Below are 19,399 nucleotides of genomic sequence, written 5' to 3'. Positions count from 1 at the left end.
ATATGTGGTAACAAGTAAGATTTAAAAATTAGACTCAATAAAACTCATTACTTACTTAAGGGGCTTACATAAGTAGCTTAAGATGTGTTTTGATGAAATGAGAATATTCACAAAGCTAAAACACTACAAATAAATATCTACAAATGGACAAAAGGCACTCCTAAGAAGCCAAGAGTTACTTGGCCCACCAGCCCTAAAATCACACAAAAGCATGCTGCAACATGAACAAAACAAAAAATTTATTATCACACCATTATCTCCCTTTTGAGAGTAAGTAATCCCCTGCCAAATTAGAGCCTTGAGATCATTTTAAAAGGGACACTAAGAAATGAATAAGCCGTGATCTTTCGGTACACTACTGAATTACTATGTACAACAGATCCAGTTTTCAGGAAGTTGCCGACGAAAACTGCTTTAGTCATATCCTTGAACAATTATCTTTTAAAAGTAATCCTGCAATGATGTGTTAAGTAATACTGTAAATAGATTTAGCTTCATTTGTAGATAAGCTGCCCTCAGAATCACCCTGAAAAATAATGTCTGGCTTTAAATAATGTATACAAAAGAATTAAATATCTTTGGGACTTCCCCGGTGACACAGTGGTTAAGAATCCGCCTGCCGGGCCTCCCTGGTGGCGCAGTGGTTGAGAGTCCGCCTGCCGATGCAGGGGATACGGGTTCGTGCCCCGGTCTGGGAGGATCCCATATGCCGCGGAGCGGCTGGGCCCGTGAGCCATGGCCGCTGGGCCTGCGCGTCCGGAGCCTGTGCTCCGCAACGGGGGAGGCCACAACAGTGAGAGGCCCGCATACCGCAAAAAGAAAAAAAAAAAAAAAAAAAAAAAAAGAATCCGCCTGCCAATGCAGGGGACATGGGTTTGACCCCTGGTCCGGGAAGGTCCCACATGCCACGGAGCAACTAAGCCCGTGCACCACAACTACTGAGCCTACGCTCTAGAGTCTGCGTGCCATAACTACTGAAACCTGCGAGCCCAGAGCCCGTGCTCTGCAACGAGAAGCCAATGCAATGAGAAACCCGCACACCGCAAGGAAGAGTAGCCCCCCACTCACTGCAACTAGAGAAAGCCCGCACACAGCAACGAAAACACAACACAGTGAAAAATAAATAAATAAAATAAAATTATAAAAAATAATAAAATAAAAACAGCTTTATTTAAAAAAAGAATTAAATACCTTTAAAAAATAAATTTGCCATTGAAATATTAACCCTTCTAAAATCATTAATAACCAGCACCACGATCACTATACAATAAAGAAACGTTTGTTATTATTAAGGGCTTACTCTATACCAGGTCCACTATTAAGTGCTTTGCAAGCCCTCTTTTATTTTTCACAACGATCCAATGATAGAGGCACTGTTTATAATCTCCATTTTGTAGACAAGGATACTGAGATATTTAGGGAGACCACCAAGCTAAGAATGGCAGACCAGGATACAAATCCAAGTCTGGTTGGTTTCAGAGCCTGAGTTTTAACCCTCATGTGTTAGTACTGGAGCGAAAAAAAAAAAAAAAAAAAAAAAAAGTTCACAGTTACAAAGCACTTTTCTGTTTTTGAGATACTTTCATGAAGTGTGAGTCAACTCTTTATAAGAGGAAGTGATTAAATGCAATTTGGTATGCTGGACTGAATCCTGGAATAGCAAAAGGATATTTGTGTTGAAACGGGTGAAATAAAGTCTGTACTCCAGTTTATAGTAATGTACCAATGCCAATTTCTTAGTTTTGACAAAGGTACCATGGTTATGTAAGATGTTAACATTAAGTAAAACTGTGTGAAGTTAGGTATATGAGAACTTTCTGTACGGTCTTTGCAACTTTTCTCTAAATCTAAAAACCCGCCCCTAAAATGAGATTTAAAAAAAAAACAAACCTAAGTTAGTAATAACTGATAAATTGAAAACTGATGATTAAAATTCCTAAGGTGAGAATACACATAAAAAGTTTATCATAAAGGAAAACAAAAGTTGTTTCCTTCCTCTGCAAGAATTTAAAAACTGAAAAGCACTGAGATGGGCACTTGCCCTTATAACGGAGCAGCCTCCAATGATTCCACTTACTCAACACTCGGATCCTGCAGAAGTTACCAGCAACTCATCTTTTAGTACCAAATACAACACTACTTACTTGGGGCATCCAGACACAGACTGAGGGAACATGTTACCTCCTACATCATTCTTACCCAGGCCTACCACATACTGATGCTCTCACACACGCCTAAAATTCTACCAGCTCTGGTACTCCTCTATGGACGCTGGGCATGAAGAGCAGTACACATTTCTAATTTCGCTTCTGTATAATATTTTAATTTTATAACTCTTCTCCTATTTATTGATATATACTTAGGGATAACAGAATTCATACAATTGAAGTACTAAATTAAATGAGGTCATTAATAGACGATTTAACGTTGCCCATGAGGATAACAAACGTATTCTGATAAAAATCCTTCTCAAATTTACAAAGTGATCTAGAGAGACTTCAGTTTTTCAACATTTATCATCTCAGACTGACAGCAAACCACCACAAACCTTCTAAAGCCTAAACAGAAATTACAATAACCAGAAAGTACGTCACGTTAGATCTGTTTCTCAAGAATAGCTGTCATTTATTAAGCATTTACTATATGTCAGGTATTATTTAAATTTTTAAAACAAATTAGTCCTTCATGTTGTTGTAGGGGGCTCCCTGTGCACTGCAGGATGTTTAAAGTATCCTTGAACTCTACCTACTAGATGCCAGTAGCAACCTTCCCATCAGTTGTGACAACCGAAAGTGTTTCCTAACAATGCCAACTGTCTCCCAGGAAGCAAAATCACCCCCAGTTGAGAACCACTGTCATAATCTCATGTGGCTTCCACATGCTGGCTAGCACATGGTTAAAATACATACTTTTTCTGAGAAAAAAACTGTTATTTTTCATAAAACAGCTTTCCAAAATAAGTTCATATTAAAAGAAGCTGGCAGTTTAACTAGAACCGTTGCTAAAGGCCATACTGGGCCAAGTTCTGAGAGCATGCTGCTTGTGCAGAAAAACTCTCAACAAACAAAAATATGTTTCTGGGGCTTTTTTTTGTTTTGTTTATTTAACTAATTCAGTAGTCTGTGCTTTGGCAGACAGGACAGAGCAATGGAAGAAGGGCGTTCCCAGGGGCAGTTCTCAGAGTGATGGTAGAACTCAGAGGCTTAGAAGATCAAAGGGGCTAAGGCGCTGAGCCAAAGGATTTAGGAGACCTGAGCTCACAAACGAAAAGCAAAGTACACGTGGTGGGGCTGTCAAGAGAGTCTCTGGAGTGGCACATTCTGGTGTAAACATTAACTGAAGTTGGAATACCTCAAAATGCCTCTAAGAGAGAAAAGAAAAACTGCAGTAAGGAGGGAAAATCCTAATGCATGGGCAAAAGCTAGAGAATTATCACTATCACCCAAAAGTGTATCTTTCTTGCAAATATCAATTTAGTGAGATAGAATTTTCAAAACTCTGATTATTTGTGAAGAAATCATAGGAGCTATTTTCCTCTCATGCCAAAGTGCTTCCTCATTCTGAATACGTTTACTTTCAAAATAATGGACTAATAAGTCTGTGTCTGGAAATAAGTTTAGCTTTAATTCCCTCAGAAAGATTTTACCATATGAACCTGTATGGCTATCAAAAGGGTCAGAACCCTTTAAATTAATATTGTAGCAATAATGTTAACCTTTGCCTAATGTCTACTTCATAATCACAGCAGCAGCAGCCATCATTTCATGAACTCTCATAAGCCAGGCACTTTCACAGATGCTTTTTATGCAAGAGCTCAATTAATACTCCTAACGACTCTCTAAGATGGTACCTCTCACTCTACAGAAGAGGAAACAGACTCAGGGAGGTTAACCTAGGACTTAACGGTGAGAATTTTTTTACTTCAAACTATCTTTTCTCTTTCAAATAGTATTTCACGGAAAGTCAGTTTTAACTAAAGTATAAAATGGTAAAAACAACTGCAGGAAAATGAGGTGTGTGAGATTCCCCCATAAAAGACAGGAAATGAAAATATAATAAAGTCCTATTACTTGTAGCAAAGCATACTACCAGGAATCAACCTGAAGGTCAACATAACCCCAAGAGTAGTCAGATTTTTATCAACATGTTACCCTCCAATTTCAAAGTAATTTCTCCAGATGTTCTGGTGCTTTCACATCTAGGATGCCCTTCTAAAGTGAGCTACAAGAAAACTACTAAGGCAGAACACCCTAGAAGCATTAATTCCTTTTGCAAGAGGTTCTGATATTTGCTGGTACAGTGCTGCCACCATGTGGAGCAACTTCTGAAAAAGTGGAACAAAATTCCCCCTCAAGAACAGTAAAGTAGGACACATACCCATCATCAGATTAAGAGGATTTGGAGGATTTCCATAGTAAAACAGTTCTCAGATAATTAATGCCTTTATCCGTTCAAAATTTTAACCATTTTGAGAAAACCAAACAGTTCTAAACATGTTGTATATATATACTCTTGAAGGCAGTGACCAGTAATGGGTATTGGGACTCAGACCTAGGTTAGAATCCTGGCTACATTACCACTAGCTGTATGACTTCGGGATTATTCCTTTTTTTTTTCTTTTTTTTTTGCGGTATGCGGGCCTCTCACTGTTGTGGCCTCTCCCGTTGCGGAGCACAGGCTCTGGACGCACAGGCTCAGAGGCCATGACTCACGGGCCTAGCTGCTCCGCGGCATGTCGGATCTTCCCGCACCGGGGCACAAACCTGTGTCCCCTGCATCGGCAGGCGGACTCTCAACCACTGCGCCACCAGGGAAGCCCTGGGATTATTCTTTAGCCTCTTCGAGTATACACTGCTTGATCTCTAACATGGAATAACTTCTTCTTTTTTTTTTTTTAGGTAAGAAGTGTATTTATTTAAGGAGAAACACACTCCACAGAGTGTGGGCCACCTAAGAAGGTGAGAAAGGCCTAGAATAACTTCTAATTCAGAATAACCTCTAGTTGAGAAGATATGAGGACTATAAAAAACACTGTAAGTAAAAGCATCTGTCACTGTGCCTGACACAGAATGCACTTACATTTAAATTTCCCTTCTCTTAATGACATTAGGAAGGTCATCATTAGCCTCAGGACCTTCTCAGATGTTTGAGTCACTACACCTTACATCTACCACTAGATGTTGGAATTTACTTGACATTCTTGCACTTATCAGCAGCATTTGACCCAACTGATAAAAGGAAAATCAATGATCTAAAGACAGTTGTGATACTTTTGGCAAAAAAAACAGGACATACAGTTGAGATGAAAAGTATGGGTTCAAGAATGAAAGTAGGCATGTGGGTATATGTGTTGGTTATCTCTTAGTCCAAGCTTTTCAGTTCTTCACTTAAGTAACAAGAATGAAGAGCTCAAAACATGATTTGAATGTATGTAAAATAAGGCCAGGACAGGGTGAGGCAATCGAGGTATCCCATTCTCAGGCTTGTGCAGGTAGAGTGGGCACCTGAGAATGAATGCCTCCTTAAATGCTGTATCCTGGGCACCTTGCTAGCAAGACGTCAAACGATATCAGGGAAAAGTTTTGCTACTAAGAAGTCTTACAAGAATAAGAAAAATGTCCTATTTAGTTAGAGGGGAGTAGGTCCAATAATTTAATGCTGACACCTGTTCTAGGAAAATCTGTAATAAAGATACAATGAAACATAAGGGATTCCTGAAACAGTTTCTCACAAACCTACCAAGTAACCTTAAATTTTCTCTAAGTTTTCTCAAAAATACTTAAGAAAATCTCCCCGAGTCACCTCCTGATTTGTTGTATAAAAACAGGTTAAGAGGGCTTCCCTGGTGGCGCAGTGGTTGGGAGTCCGCCTGCCGATGCAGGGGACGTGGGTTCGTGCCCTGGTCTGGGAAGATCCCACATGCCGCGGAGCGGCTGGGCCCGTGAGCCAGGGCCACTGAGCCTGCGCGTCCGGAGCCTGTGCTCCACAACGGGAGAGGCCACAACAGTGAGAGGCCCACGTACCGCAAAAAAAAAAAAAAAAAATTAACCTAGAAAAATTAAAAAATAAAACAGAAAAGCAACAGGATTTACTGTATAACACGGGGACAATATTCAGTATCTTGTAATAATCTATAATGGAAAACAGTCTGAAAATACATACATATAAAAAACAGAATCACTTTGCTGTACATGTGAAACTAACACAATATTGTAAATCAACTAAACTTCAATTAAAAAAAAAAACCACCCTTGTATTTTAGTACTTGGTTTTCAGCTCAGAAACATGTAGGGTGTGAGACAGACAATCTGTGGGAAACACAGAAGTCATGCTTCACATAGCTAACCTATGGCTCAATGTCCCAAAGATAAAATTTATTTTAAACATGCTTTTTAAAGGGACGCATTTTTAATACTGCTCTCTTATAAACGCAGAAACATATTACCATTGGATTTGAATCTGCTATGAGATCCCGCAGAGAGTCCAGAAATCCCTGATCTTCCACCATCTGGGCATTGATGTCATGGAGTTTTGCCACACAGACTGCTGCTGTCTTCCGAACATAGGGATCTTCATCCTTTAAGCACTTGCGGAGGGGCTCACAGAGATATTCTGTAATCTTGTCCACCCGGATGCACCCCATGGTTCTGACTGCCAAGGCCCGAATCAGAGGATTGGGATCTTCACAGTCCTATAAATAACAATCATTGACAACTACAGGTGTACATAAACCAGAAAACTAAACAGTCTGGTTTATATAAGCAACAAAAGAATATTTAATTAATGTAGGCTTCCAGTTTCATTCTACATCAGAACCCACATCTCCCATACGATTCCTTTCCTAAGTACAACAGTTGCCTATTTAAGAGTTTAGGCTAGGAATTCATTTAACTGCTTTACATACACAATGAAGAAATGCCCTATAGGATTCATTCCAGAGCTGGGCAGAAGCTTAGACAGCTGGTGTTACCATCCCCATGGCCACTGTTGGACCTGCACTAAAAGCAGGAAAGGGATTTGGGCTTGTATTCTGGTACAGGATAAAATCAGAAGTTGCAAAGATATGTCTCACTCCACAAATATTAAGCAGGGAGAAAAGAGGGCTGGATATCTGGGGCCTACAGCCAAGAAAGCAAGGAGAATCTAGAAGCTGGTTTGGGCCCAACATAAGTTCCTTGCGCGAAGCAGCAGAGAGGGCCCTCTGAAATCCTGATTAACATACATTCTCCTTTCCTAGCAAGTGCCTCCAAATACAGTACAAATAGAACACTTACCGAGAAGGAACACCCCTTAAATTGCCCTATATTAAAAAATTTCTTTAAACATTATAAACCTATGCACATGCTAACTTCCAAAAAATGTAAACTAAATTCTTTCCAATGATATCATCCATCTATGAATCACCAGAAAGAATGAAATGTTATAATGATTCTGTACATTGTAGCTAAACACAGAAAAAGAACAAAAATTCCATGAGGAGGAAGAAAGCATGTTTATTTTCCAAAACAATTTAATAGAAACTAATTTTAGAAATGCTGTCTGATTTTTGCTTTTAATGTAGACTAAATTCCAGGCAGAGGAAAAAGAAGTAAACAACATAAAACAAAACAAAAACCCTAATAAGAACCACCTTATTACTGTGTTCATCAAATCTAATGATAGGAGAATTCTGACTGGATATTCAATAATATTAAGGACTTTCCTTAATGATCAGCTGACTAAATGATTTTTTCATTCTTAAGATGTTTGGGATTTGCTTTAAAATCATCCAGTAGGAGAGAGGTGGGTCAGGAAAGCAAGTATGGAGAGTTTAAGTTAAACAAAACTGGCCATAGGTTGGTAACTTGTGAAACTACAAGGTAGATATTTAGGAATTTATTATATTATTCCCTCAACCTGAATGTTTGAAAATTTCCACAATAACAAAAAAGTTAATCAACTATTCTAAGACCTATTCAATAAAACAAAATTAAAAGGTAGCTTCTGTAGTTTCCACTACTTCTGAACCATAAGCATAATTTCTACAAAGATAAAATAAGTAAAGCCCCAGGTTACTGACACTACAGTGATATGCCCAACATTTGTCAGCCTTGGAAGATAAAACAGTGAGGTTTCACTTGGCTTTCTTCTCCCACCTGGCAAGGATGCACCAAGCCCAGCTGACAGAAGGCTCACCATATGGTCTGAACTGGATGACAAACTCTGGCATACAGAATGCTTAAATCATGAATATTCCTACTCAATGGCCAATACTTCTCTAGAGGCCCTCTTTTGGAACAGAGGTTGCTTATTTGCAATGCAGACACTAACCATATCAAGAGACACTTCTGCAAAGATTTTCTGAGGTAGAAGAGACTGTTCTTGAGTCCCTGGGAAAAAGTTACCTTCACAAAGCTGTTGACAGCCATGATGGCCATGTCTGGCTGACTCTTGGCATAGTTCATCAAGTAGAGATACACGAGCTTCTTTAGTTCCAGGTTGTCAGTCTGCATACAATTTACTACATCTGGAAAGAGAGAGCTGAGGAAAGAGGAAGGGAAAGTGAACAGATGTTGGTGCCAGGCTGTTGGACAGAACACAAAGAAACAGCCTTAATTTAAAAAGTGAATTGATGTGAGGACAGATGTCCACTAGTGATAATACTTACCACAGAAATGAATTACTAAAGAATTTATAGTAATGGTCCCAAGAAGATGTCTAAAAATAGATTTTTAAAAAACTTTTTACTATGAAGATTTTCAGAGTAGAGACATCAGTTTAATGAACCCACGTATCCATCACCCAGCTGCAAACAAATATTGATACATACCCGATCTTGTTTCATACACAACCTCAACCCACTCGCCGTCCCCCAGTCCCTACCCCATCTAGTTGCTCTAAACAATTTCTAAACAAATCCTGGACATACATTTCATATATAATATTTTAGTGTATATCTTTACAAACTTTTAAAAAAAATCACTATGTCACACAAAAAAATTAACCATAATTTTTCATATCAATTCTTTGTAGTTCAAAGCACTACAGTTATTATGCTTTTTAAGGCACATATTCTTCCATCCCTGACCAGTGGGAACTTATTTGATTAGTTTCCTTATTAAAACAGTTCTCAGATAATTAGGGCCTTTGTTCAAAATTTTAACCATTTTCAGAAAATGAAACAGTTCTAAACGTGTGTGCCATGTACACATTTAAATTCTATTGTACATATACACCCATGAAGAAAGTGACCAGTAACAGGTATTGGGACTCAGACCCTAGGTTAGAATCCTGGCTACATTACCACTAGCTCTATGACTTTGGGATTATTCTTTAGCCTCTCCAAGTATACACTGCTTGATCTCTAACATGGAATAACTTCTAATTCAGAATAACCTCTAGTTCAGAAGATATGAGGACTATAAAAAACACTGTAAGTAAAAGCATCTGTCGCTGTGCCTGACATAGAATGCATTTAAATTTAAACTTCCGTTTTCTTAATGACATTAGGAAGGTCATCATTAGCCTTAGGACCTTCTCAGATGTTTGAGTTACTACACCTTACATCCACCACTAGACGCTGGAATTTACTTGGCATTCTTGCACTCATCCATTTCTTATCAGCAGCATTTGACCCAACTAATAAAAGGAAAATCAATGCATTTCATATTAACATAAATATCTTAAAGTAAAAATCTACCTATTTTACTTTTTTTTAAAATTAAGATGACATTGTTTTAATTTTTGCCAATCTCTTTAATGTCTACTTTAAACAAAAACAGCTGGATTCTCACACATGCTCCTGCATTCAACCTGTTGTAGAATGTTGTTTAGCTGAAGTGTAAGAAGAAAATCCATTTTCATACACGTATATAAATTGGAAAATGGAGGAGTATTTTAATAGCCTTTTCATATAACTGGATGTTCTTCTTTGATACATTAAAGCTAGACAAATGGTTGTTTTTCTTTTTCTTTTGTTTTTAGTCCACAAATGGTAGTTTCTTAAAAGTTAGGTACAATATGGAATCTGAAACCATATCGATAAACTTTCTGTACTTGGTTGCATTAAAATCCATTCATTTATTACTTATTTTGAATGGATATTTTACCCATGCATAATTTTGTGATGTATGCACTGGTCATTTGGAAAATATTGGTTCAATGTTATGCAGATCTTCTCTATGGTGGCATATTTCATTATACAGCAGCAAATAATCACAGTCATTAATTTCACCACCAATCTCATCAGAAAAATCTCTAAGTACTGGGAAGCTATCAAGCTCACGATGGGAGATACAAGTTTTCCAACACTCTAATTGTTACTTTAAAGTCGAAATTTATCTACTGTCAAAGTTTTTCCCTTGAAGTGACAGGTTCACTTCATTTTTTATAAAATGTCTCCCAAATATTGAAGTCTGATTAACTATAGTTCTGTCTGTCCGTCTTTCTTTCACAAAGAAATGGTGTTCTCAAGGCAAACAATTGTGCAAGGGCTTTTTTCAAGTCAACTGTCACACTTTGCTATGCAGTAGAAGTACTTTATGCCTAATTCCTATTTCATCACACAGAACATTAAAAAGACCTGAACTCAAGGTTCACGGTTTACTGAAATAAATTTTTAGTGCTTCATGCAGGACAGTCCTAAGTGAAACTGCCCTTTTTTCCTGCAGGCACATGATGGTGAAGAATACAATGACTACTTTTACAGTTTGGCACCACTGCCTTAATTCACACTAAGGCACCAGCCATGTAAATGTCAACACAGTGAAAAGGGTAAATAACACCTAAGTATTATTACAAGAATAGCTTTGACTTCATGGATTTCATGGAAAGGATCTCGGGAATCCTCAGGGGCCTGCAGACAATCCTTATTTATTTCCAAATGGTCTTCCTAAATTACAGGAAAAAAGGGAGGAAAAAAAAAAGACCCTTTGGATTTTGTTACCACTGATTTTCATCTTGAATTTGGCAATTAAAGGCAGAGTTGTAAAGTTGAGGGCACTGGCTTGAGCCAATTAAAGTACACATGGGCTTCTGCTTCTCAGTATATTTTTATCATCTTCTAAAACTACCTCAGCAACAGATTCGTAACTGTGTCAGCTCTAAGGAGGTTTTATGCTAGATCTGTACGCAAGAGAAATCAAACTCGTTTCACCCTTAAAAAAAACAAAAAAAACTTAGTCACAGAGTTAATATAAAAGCAACTACACTTCCTGATGTTTCCAGTGGGACAAACTCATTCTTATACGTTCTGACTGTAATAGCTTTAAATAAAAAGCAGTAGAGCTTCCCTGGTGGCGCAGTGGTTGAGAATCTGCCTGCCTAGGCAGGGGACACGAGTTCGAGCCCTGGTCTGGGAAGATCCCACATGTCACGGAGCAACTGGGCCCATGCGTCACAACTACTGAGCCTGCGCGTCTGGAGCCTGTGCTCCGCAACAAGAGAGGCCGCGATAGTGAGAGGCCCGCGCACCGCGATGAAGAGTGGCCCCCGCTTGCCACAACCAGAGAAAGCCATTGCACAGAAACGAAGACACAACACAGCCATAAATAAATAAATAAATAAATTTAAATCATATGGGCTTCTAAGAAGACCTCTGCTTAAAAAAAAAAAAAAAAAAAAAAAAGCAGTAAAAGCCATAGAGTAAGAGTCTAAAATGAGCGAAGCAGAAGAGATTACCCTTACCTAACATCTTTCCCCACAGTCATAGCAGCAATCACTTTCTTCACAGCCTCCTTCCTCTTTTCTTTCTTTTCATTGTTGAGTTCAGCCTTTAATTCAAAGATTTCTCCTAAAAGACAACAAACGGGTGAGGTCCCAGGATCAGAGAACGAGAGCAGAACGCTGTACTATATAGCAAGTAACACCACAACAGCTGACCAGTGGCAGGGCTGCAACTGAAATAAGATTATTTAAAAATTATAGGATAGGTACAGTTCAAATCCCTAGAATATTAACCAACCCATTGATAAGGATGCTATTTTAGGGTTATCGCCAGAGAGGAAGGTGTAAGCCAGATCTCAGGAAGCATAGAAGCGGGAAAAAGGAAAGATATCTCATATCTTACTACGATGGGGAGAGAATGGCATCTGAGGGATGATCTCCCGTCAGAATTTCAAAGTCCTGGGAAAAAAATAAATGCAGGCAGGAAACAGGTTCACAAATCGATGTTTTCAAACCAGAAGAGACTCCTCATTCACCTACTCTCAACTCCACAAACAACTGAGGCTCAAAGGTCAATAAGTGAGCGAGTGACAGAGCTGGCCTTAGAACTGTTTCTCCCGACCCTTTAATCCAGAGTTTCTCAATGTTGGCTACACACTATTACCCGGGAAGTATCTAGAAATGCCAATGCTCAGGCTCCACTCTGGACCAAATAAATCAGAATGTCAAGGAGTAGAACTCCTACGTTCATATTTTTAAAAGTTTCCTCAAGCGATTCTAATGTATAATCAGGGTTGAGAATCACTGCTCTAATTAGTACTTTAAGATGATAATGGGCTTTAAGGCCCTATCCTGTTCAATCAATCTAAGAACCGAAATAATAATCCTGAAGCTTCAAGAATGGTACAAACCAGAGTCATTTCTAAAGGTATAATCTTAAATGACTGACTGCTCAGGCCCTGCACCGTGAAATGCCAGGACTGTCACCACTATTTTAAGGCCCAGGCTCACCTATCTTCAGAAAGCTGGAGCTGAAATAAGAAAAAAGGTTAACAACCCTCAACTGGTTTTAAAAGAAAGAAGAAAATATACTATAAGACCACGAAAAAGAAGTTGACTATTGTCACTTCAACTTTCAATCTACAGTATTGCCTCATTTTCTTCCACCTTTATGACTGTTCTTGATGTTCATTTTAACCTCGTTCACCAGTATAGAAAGAGTGGGGGCAGCAAACTAGGTGATCTGCTGAAGCCTCTAAATGGGAAGGATGAACTGGCAAGAAGCACAGAAGTTGAGCACTAAAAAAGCTTGTTACATCAAAATCCATCGCTAACAAAGCAAACAAACTGTTACAAAAATCACCCTTTTATTTGACAGCTGCAAAAATAGCACAGACAGAAAAGCTGGGCCCTTTAAAGAGTCCCTCTCCTCCTCTCCAAGTCCTCTGCTGCCGAATCCAGCTCTTAGGGTTCCCATCATTTACTTCTGAAAACAGTAAAGGACAAGCAGCACGGTTTCAGAAAATCTGAATTGTGAATAGCAGCAGGAGCTGAAGAACCAAAACAGGATATAACTGAAATTATTCCAACTCCAACAGCATAAATTTAAAGAATATGCTCCAGTGGCAGTTCTGGTGGGTGTTACAGGAAGTAAAAGGAACACAGTCTATCCATTTTTTAAAATGTGGTATTTACCCAGCCATGATTCATCTGTAAGTCTCAAACCTTTATAAAAATCCCTGAATTAAAAAAAGGTTACCAGGACCCATTATAAGTGAAGGTTTGAAAAATTAGGTGAGTTTTTAAATTACATCTTTTTGTGTTATTATAGAAACATCTTGGTCATCAAAGCACACAAGATGTTAACAGAAGAAATAAATACATTTCAGAAGGATAAGAGAATAAGAAAAAAAGCTGAAAATGAATGACAAGGGGCTAAATGCTTTTGTACGCTATAAGCAGTAAAAACAGCAAGAAGTTGGGTGGAGCCAAGGAGGAGCATGGAGGCAAGGTATCTCATACATACTACAGCTTTATTAAATTCTTATCTTTCCCCCCTCCTTTTCCCCTGAATCAAATCTATCAAGCATTGCTAGCAGCTAGCAACAGTTCTCAATCTCGGCTACACATCAGAAAATTCTGGGGAGCTTTTAAAAAACCCCCACGTCTAGGCCATATCCCAGACCAAAGAAATCAGGATATCTGCAGGGGTAGGACTGGACATCACCTATTGTCTTTTACTTCACTGGGCAATTCCAATGTGCAGGCAAGGCTGAAAGCCATGGACTAGTAATTAAGCAACTCTCTATGGTATTTTCTGTATTATAATAGAAGTTTACCCTTAAATAACTCCAAATGACAGAAATATGCTTGTGCTTTCTAGAAAATTTTCTGGTGCTCCAGGCCACTATGTGTGCCCTCCCATTTTCTTTTTCTTTTGAAATCATTTTAATCTTAAAGAAAAGTTGCAAAATTCCCCATCTGCTAACATCATGCCACATTTGCTTTATCATACTTTTTATATATTTATACATTTTTTTCTGATTCATTGAATAAGTAAACTGTAGGCATCATGTCTCTTTAGCTCTAAATATGTCAGTGTATAACTTCTAAGAACAAGGAATTATGTTACATAACTATAATACAATGATGAAAATCAGGAAATTTAACATTGATATACTGTCATTATCTAATCTATAAACCTTATTCAAAGATCCTGATAAAGTCTTTTATAGTAATTTTACCCTCATCCTCCTTGCGCCAGGATCCAATGCAGGATCATGCATTACATTTACTGTCATGTCTCCTTAGTCTCCTTTAATCTGAAACAGCTGGTCAGCCTTTGTCTTTCATGATAATGACATTTTTTAAAAGTACAGGCCAGTCATTTTATAGAACACCCTCAGCTGTCGTGGGTGTTCCCTCATGATTACACTGAGATTATGCCTTTTGGCAGCCATAATTCAGAAATGATGGTATGAAATCGTCATGTGTGGAAGGATAAGAAAATATCAAACTTCCATGCATTGTTTTGCATAATCATTTTTTGTTAAAAATTTTAAAAGTCATATGTATTAATACATGCATAGAAAAGACTGAGGATACATACCGAATTCCCATCAGGAACAGGAATAGGGAGGGAGAGAACTTTCATTTTTACTTTTTATTGCTGTATTGCTTTAGTAGTACTCCTTGTAATAAAATGTTTATTTCCAAGTAAAAAATAAAAGAATTTGGTGCAACTACTATGGAAAACAGTATGGAGGTTCCTTAAAAAACTAGAGTTACCATATGATCCAACAAACCCACTCCTGGGTATATATCCAGAGAAAATTCTAATTCGAAAAGATACATGCACCCCAATGTTCATGGCAGCACTATTTACAATAGTCAGGACATGGAAGCAACATAAGTGTCCATCCACAGATGAATGGATAAAGAAGATATGGTTTATATATACTATGGAGTATTATTCAGCCATAAAAAAGAATGAAATACTGCCATTTTCAGGAACATGGATGGACCCAGAGATTACCATACTAAGTGAAGTAAGTCAGACAAAGAAAGACAAACATACGGTATCACTTATACGTGGAATCTAAAAAATGATACAAATAGACTTATTTACAAAACAAACACTCACAGACACAGAAAATAAACTTATGGTTACCAAACAGGAGGGAAGGAAGGGATAAATCAGGACCTTGGGATTAGCAGATACAAACTAGTATATATTAAATAAATGATAAGGTCCTACTGTATAGCACAGGGAACTATATTCAATATCTTGTAATAACCTATAATGGGAAAGAATCTGAAAAAGAATATATATATGTATACATATATATACACACACACACACACACATACACACACACACACAACTGAATCACTTTGCTGTGCACCAGAAACGAACACAACACTGTAAACCAATTACACTCAATTTTTTTAAAAAAGAGAAAATAAATGTGCTTCTTCCTTTAACCCTCCTCAGATCTATCAATCTTCAACGGATCAATCTTGGATCTCTTCCTTTCACTAAAACCTTCAAGTCAAAATGATGTGCACCACAGCCATATCTTTAAAAACCCATACTTTAATAATCTACTCAATACACTTTTCTGTAGAATATCCCCAATGAGATGGTCCAAGACATACATGTCTGAAGAGGTCAGAAGCATTCTACCTGGAACAATCTTACACCATGACTTTTGAAGAATCTTCAAAAAAGGCTGTGATCAGGTTCTCATACTTACCTTTTTTATTGGTTGTGAAGTACTTGGAGTCAGTCATGGTTGTGGATCTTTAATGTACACCTACAGCAAGAGAAAAGAATTCCTTTAACCAAGTTATTTATGTCCAGCAAAGCATTCAACTAATTTTAAGATCATTTATATACAAGGATTTCTGCATTCAGAAAGTATCTTCATCCTTACCACCATCACTGGTGATCCAAAGGGATGCAAGGATAATTAAGAATGTAATCCTTGCCTCAAAAGCTAATTGGAACAAAATCCAAAGGCCTAATGGAATAGAGTGATAATCTGAACCTATCATAGTTTTATGATTTTATCCACAATTATCTCCTCAGAGCCTCCAAGACCTAAAGCTACATCTTTTTACAAATACATCTTCAGTTAGTCACTCCAATATTTAAAATAAGGAAAAGTTTGTTTCAAAAGATCTCCCCATTACTTCCCATTAAAGCAAATCTGATTTACTTCCCTGCCTCAAGATGGAGTCACTCTAAGACATATATTCTGAAGCAGAGTAAAACTGGAAGAGAAAAAAATTTTATCAACCTATTCACCATTACATGCAACTATCAATAAAAGGAATTTCTTTCAGACAAAAAAGAAAAGCCTAGATTAGTAGGACAATACTCTTTCATGACAAACACCTAGAGAGGCAAACATCTAGAGAGGTGTTACGCATGGATTTTTTTTTAATTATGGTTTTCATATTTCCAACAACCTACAATTCCCCCGAGTATTCCCCAAAATAAAAAATGTCACTTTACAGTTAAAAACAATGCAAAAAACTGAGATATTTTTTCAGTCACACTGAGTACTAAAGAGAATCAGAACTGGTGTTAAAACTTAAAAGAACACGGATCCCAGCTTCAACTTTAACTTTCCTGTTCCAATTTCCAGAATTAATCCAGTTGACATAGGCTCCACTGGTAAAACAAAAACAGCATGGACTGATCACATTTCTCCCCAAATAATGAGACAATGTTTTCTGATTTGAGAAACCCTAAGATTTTGTCCAATCTACTTGACTTCTTTAAATACATTAAAATTTTCTTTTAATAATATTCCTGCTGCACTCAAAAATGAGTATCTTCTGGGATTTCCCTGGTGGCACAGTGGTTAAGACTCTGCGCTCTCAAAGCAGGTGGCCCAGGTTCGATCCCTGGCCCGGGAACTAGATCCCATATGCGTGCCGCAACTAAGAGTTCGCATGACACAACTAAGACCCGACACAACCAAATAAATTTTTTTAAAAATGATTATCTTCTTACTGACCACCATCATTAATAATACTTATCACCAAATTCTGGACAGATGCCCTGGCACCTACTCATTATTTTCTGGTCAAAACAACATGAGTGATAATATGTTTGGCAAACTTGAGTGATACCTCCACAATGGTAATTATGGATCTGAGAAAAAAGACCTAAGCACTCAACCAATCAATGCAATTAAGGAAAAAAGCCAGAAAATCATAAAATAATGAAAAAAGGTTGGCTCAAATTTGTTTCTAAAATGTACTACTTGGACTATTTAAGGGAAATTAGACTCATTTGTTATCTTTCCAAGGAGCTACTTAATGTTTATAGTACTGATCCTTATACAATAGTGCTTTTAGGTTGTACAAGAATTTCACTGAATTTACCTTGTTAAAAGAAGTGAGCTAGAACTCACACAAATCATTATAGAATACAGAAATTTCTGATTTGACACTATTTGTTATAACTTAAAGTGAGCCTGTAACAGAGGCTTGTCTTATGTAGTATTTTCATAATGTCTTTTCTAGCTAAAATTCAAAGAATAATCTTTTAATCCATTTAATCATTTAATCCATTCACAATGTAAACTAAATGTGAAGTAGGCAAACTGAAGAAAGGAGTCCTTCACAGAAAAGACCTGAAATAGGGACTTCCCTGGTGGTGCAGTGGTTAAGAATCCGCCTGCCAATGCAGGGGATGTGGGTTTGAGTCCTGGTCCAGGAAGATTCCACATGCCACGGAGCAATTAAGCCCGAATGCCACAACTACTGAGCCCACATGCCACAACTACTGAGCCCACATGCCACAACTGAGCCCACATGCCACAACTACTGAAGCCCACAAGCCTAGAGCCCATGCTCTGCAACAAGAGAAGCCACCACAATGAGAAGCCCACACACACTGCAACCAGAGAAAGCCCACACACAACGAAGACCCAACACAGCCATAAATTAATTAATTAATTTAAAAAAGAGACCTGGAATAAGTCTGAAGTTATCATCTAAGAACTTATATATACAAAGAGGAAAACCAGTATACAGAAATGATTACAGTACTAGAGCCTGACAGGAGGGCCATAGCTCAAGGCCATTATGGTCTATCCAGGATGTTGTTATGCCACTCTAATCCTTTGGGATCATCAAGAGTTAAAACTTGCTTAACATTTAAAGACAAAAGCTGCTTGGAATTTCTCACTGTTTCTTTGAAAAAGGGCCCCCAAATCATTCTGTTTTCTAAAGTTCTCATACACATTCACATATATTAAATTTTTAACAGAAAATTTCAGCACAATCTGTTAAACATTAAATTAACCTAGTCTTAAATCGTACCTTTATTAGTGACCCACACATTTCATTACTTCCCCTAACAAATTTCATCATCGAGGAATAGATTTCTGTCCTTTTACATTGTGAGCACGAAGTTCTTAACTAGAGAATAATGTACCAGCCCACAAAATTTCAGGGAAGAGGACAGAATCAAGTACATGATCTCAGGCCCTAAATTAAGAACCCCTGCTTTTAAAGAGAAAGGAGAAACCACTCTCTTATCTCGCACTGTCCTACGCAACAGTAATGAAATATCCCTTACACATATTGGCAGAGCAACATTTTATCAGGTCAGTTCCTGACTTAAGCCAAAAGAAACTCCCCCAAAATAAAAATAAACTAGCCTAAACAAAAACAAATGAGAAGAGGCGGGGTTCCACAACACTGTGAATGTACCAAATGCCACCAAACTGCTCACTCTAAAATGGTTAATTTTATGTTATGTGAATATCACCTCAAAAAATTGCATATGTATGTATTTTTTGGCTGCGTTGAGTCTTTGTTGCTGCATGTGGGCTTTCTCCAGTTGTGGCGAGCGGGGGCTACTCTTCATTGCTGTGCGTGGGCTTCATTAGTTGCATGACGCAGGCTCAGCAGTTGCAGCACATGGGCCCCAGAGCACGTGGGCTTCAGCAGCTGCAACGCGTGGGGTCAGTAGTTGTGGCGCACGGGCTTAGTTGCTCCATGGCATGTGGAATCTTCCCAGACCAGGGATCAAACCCCATGTCCCCTGCATTGGCAGGCAGATTCTTAACCACTGCACCACCAGGGAAGTCCCTGTATATATTTTTAAATGAGACACTGTTTTGTTTTTTTTTAATGAGACACTCTTAATCACACACCAGAGATGAATATGGTCAGATTCTCTAAAACATAGGATGGTGAAAACTGTTGTCTGCTTGAGAAGCCAAAGAAAAAG

At 38.0% G+C, this 19,399-nt stretch overlaps 1 protein-coding gene across 4 annotated transcripts in view; it reads right to left on the bottom strand.

Moving 5' to 3' along the window:
* The window catches only part of AP2B1 (adaptor related protein complex 2 subunit beta 1), a 122,746-nt gene that overhangs the window by 96,005 nt on the left and 7,342 nt on the right, over positions 1–19,399 (bottom strand). For all 4 annotated transcript variants that reach the window (XM_082603537.1, XM_082603538.1, XM_082603540.1 and 1 more), the window contains 4 exons: positions 15,900–15,959; positions 11,665–11,770; positions 8,385–8,520; positions 6,446–6,691 (listed from right to left, as the gene is read on the bottom strand). In XM_082603537.1, coding sequence (XP_082459663.1) covers positions 6,446–6,691; positions 8,385–8,520; positions 11,665–11,770; positions 15,900–15,936 — 525 coding nt within the window. In that variant the 5' untranslated portion in view covers positions 15,937–15,959. The remainder of the gene's footprint in view (positions 1–6,445; positions 6,692–8,384; positions 8,521–11,664; positions 11,771–15,899; positions 15,960–19,399) is intronic.

This window comes from Mesoplodon mirus, assembly GCF_964341445.2.
Source record: "Mesoplodon mirus genome assembly, chromosome: 18".
Lineage (NCBI taxonomy): Eukaryota > Metazoa > Chordata > Mammalia > Artiodactyla > Ziphiidae > Mesoplodon > Mesoplodon mirus.
The sequence above is the reverse complement of the archived record's forward strand: the minus strand, read 5'-3'. Positions and strand labels throughout refer to the sequence as shown.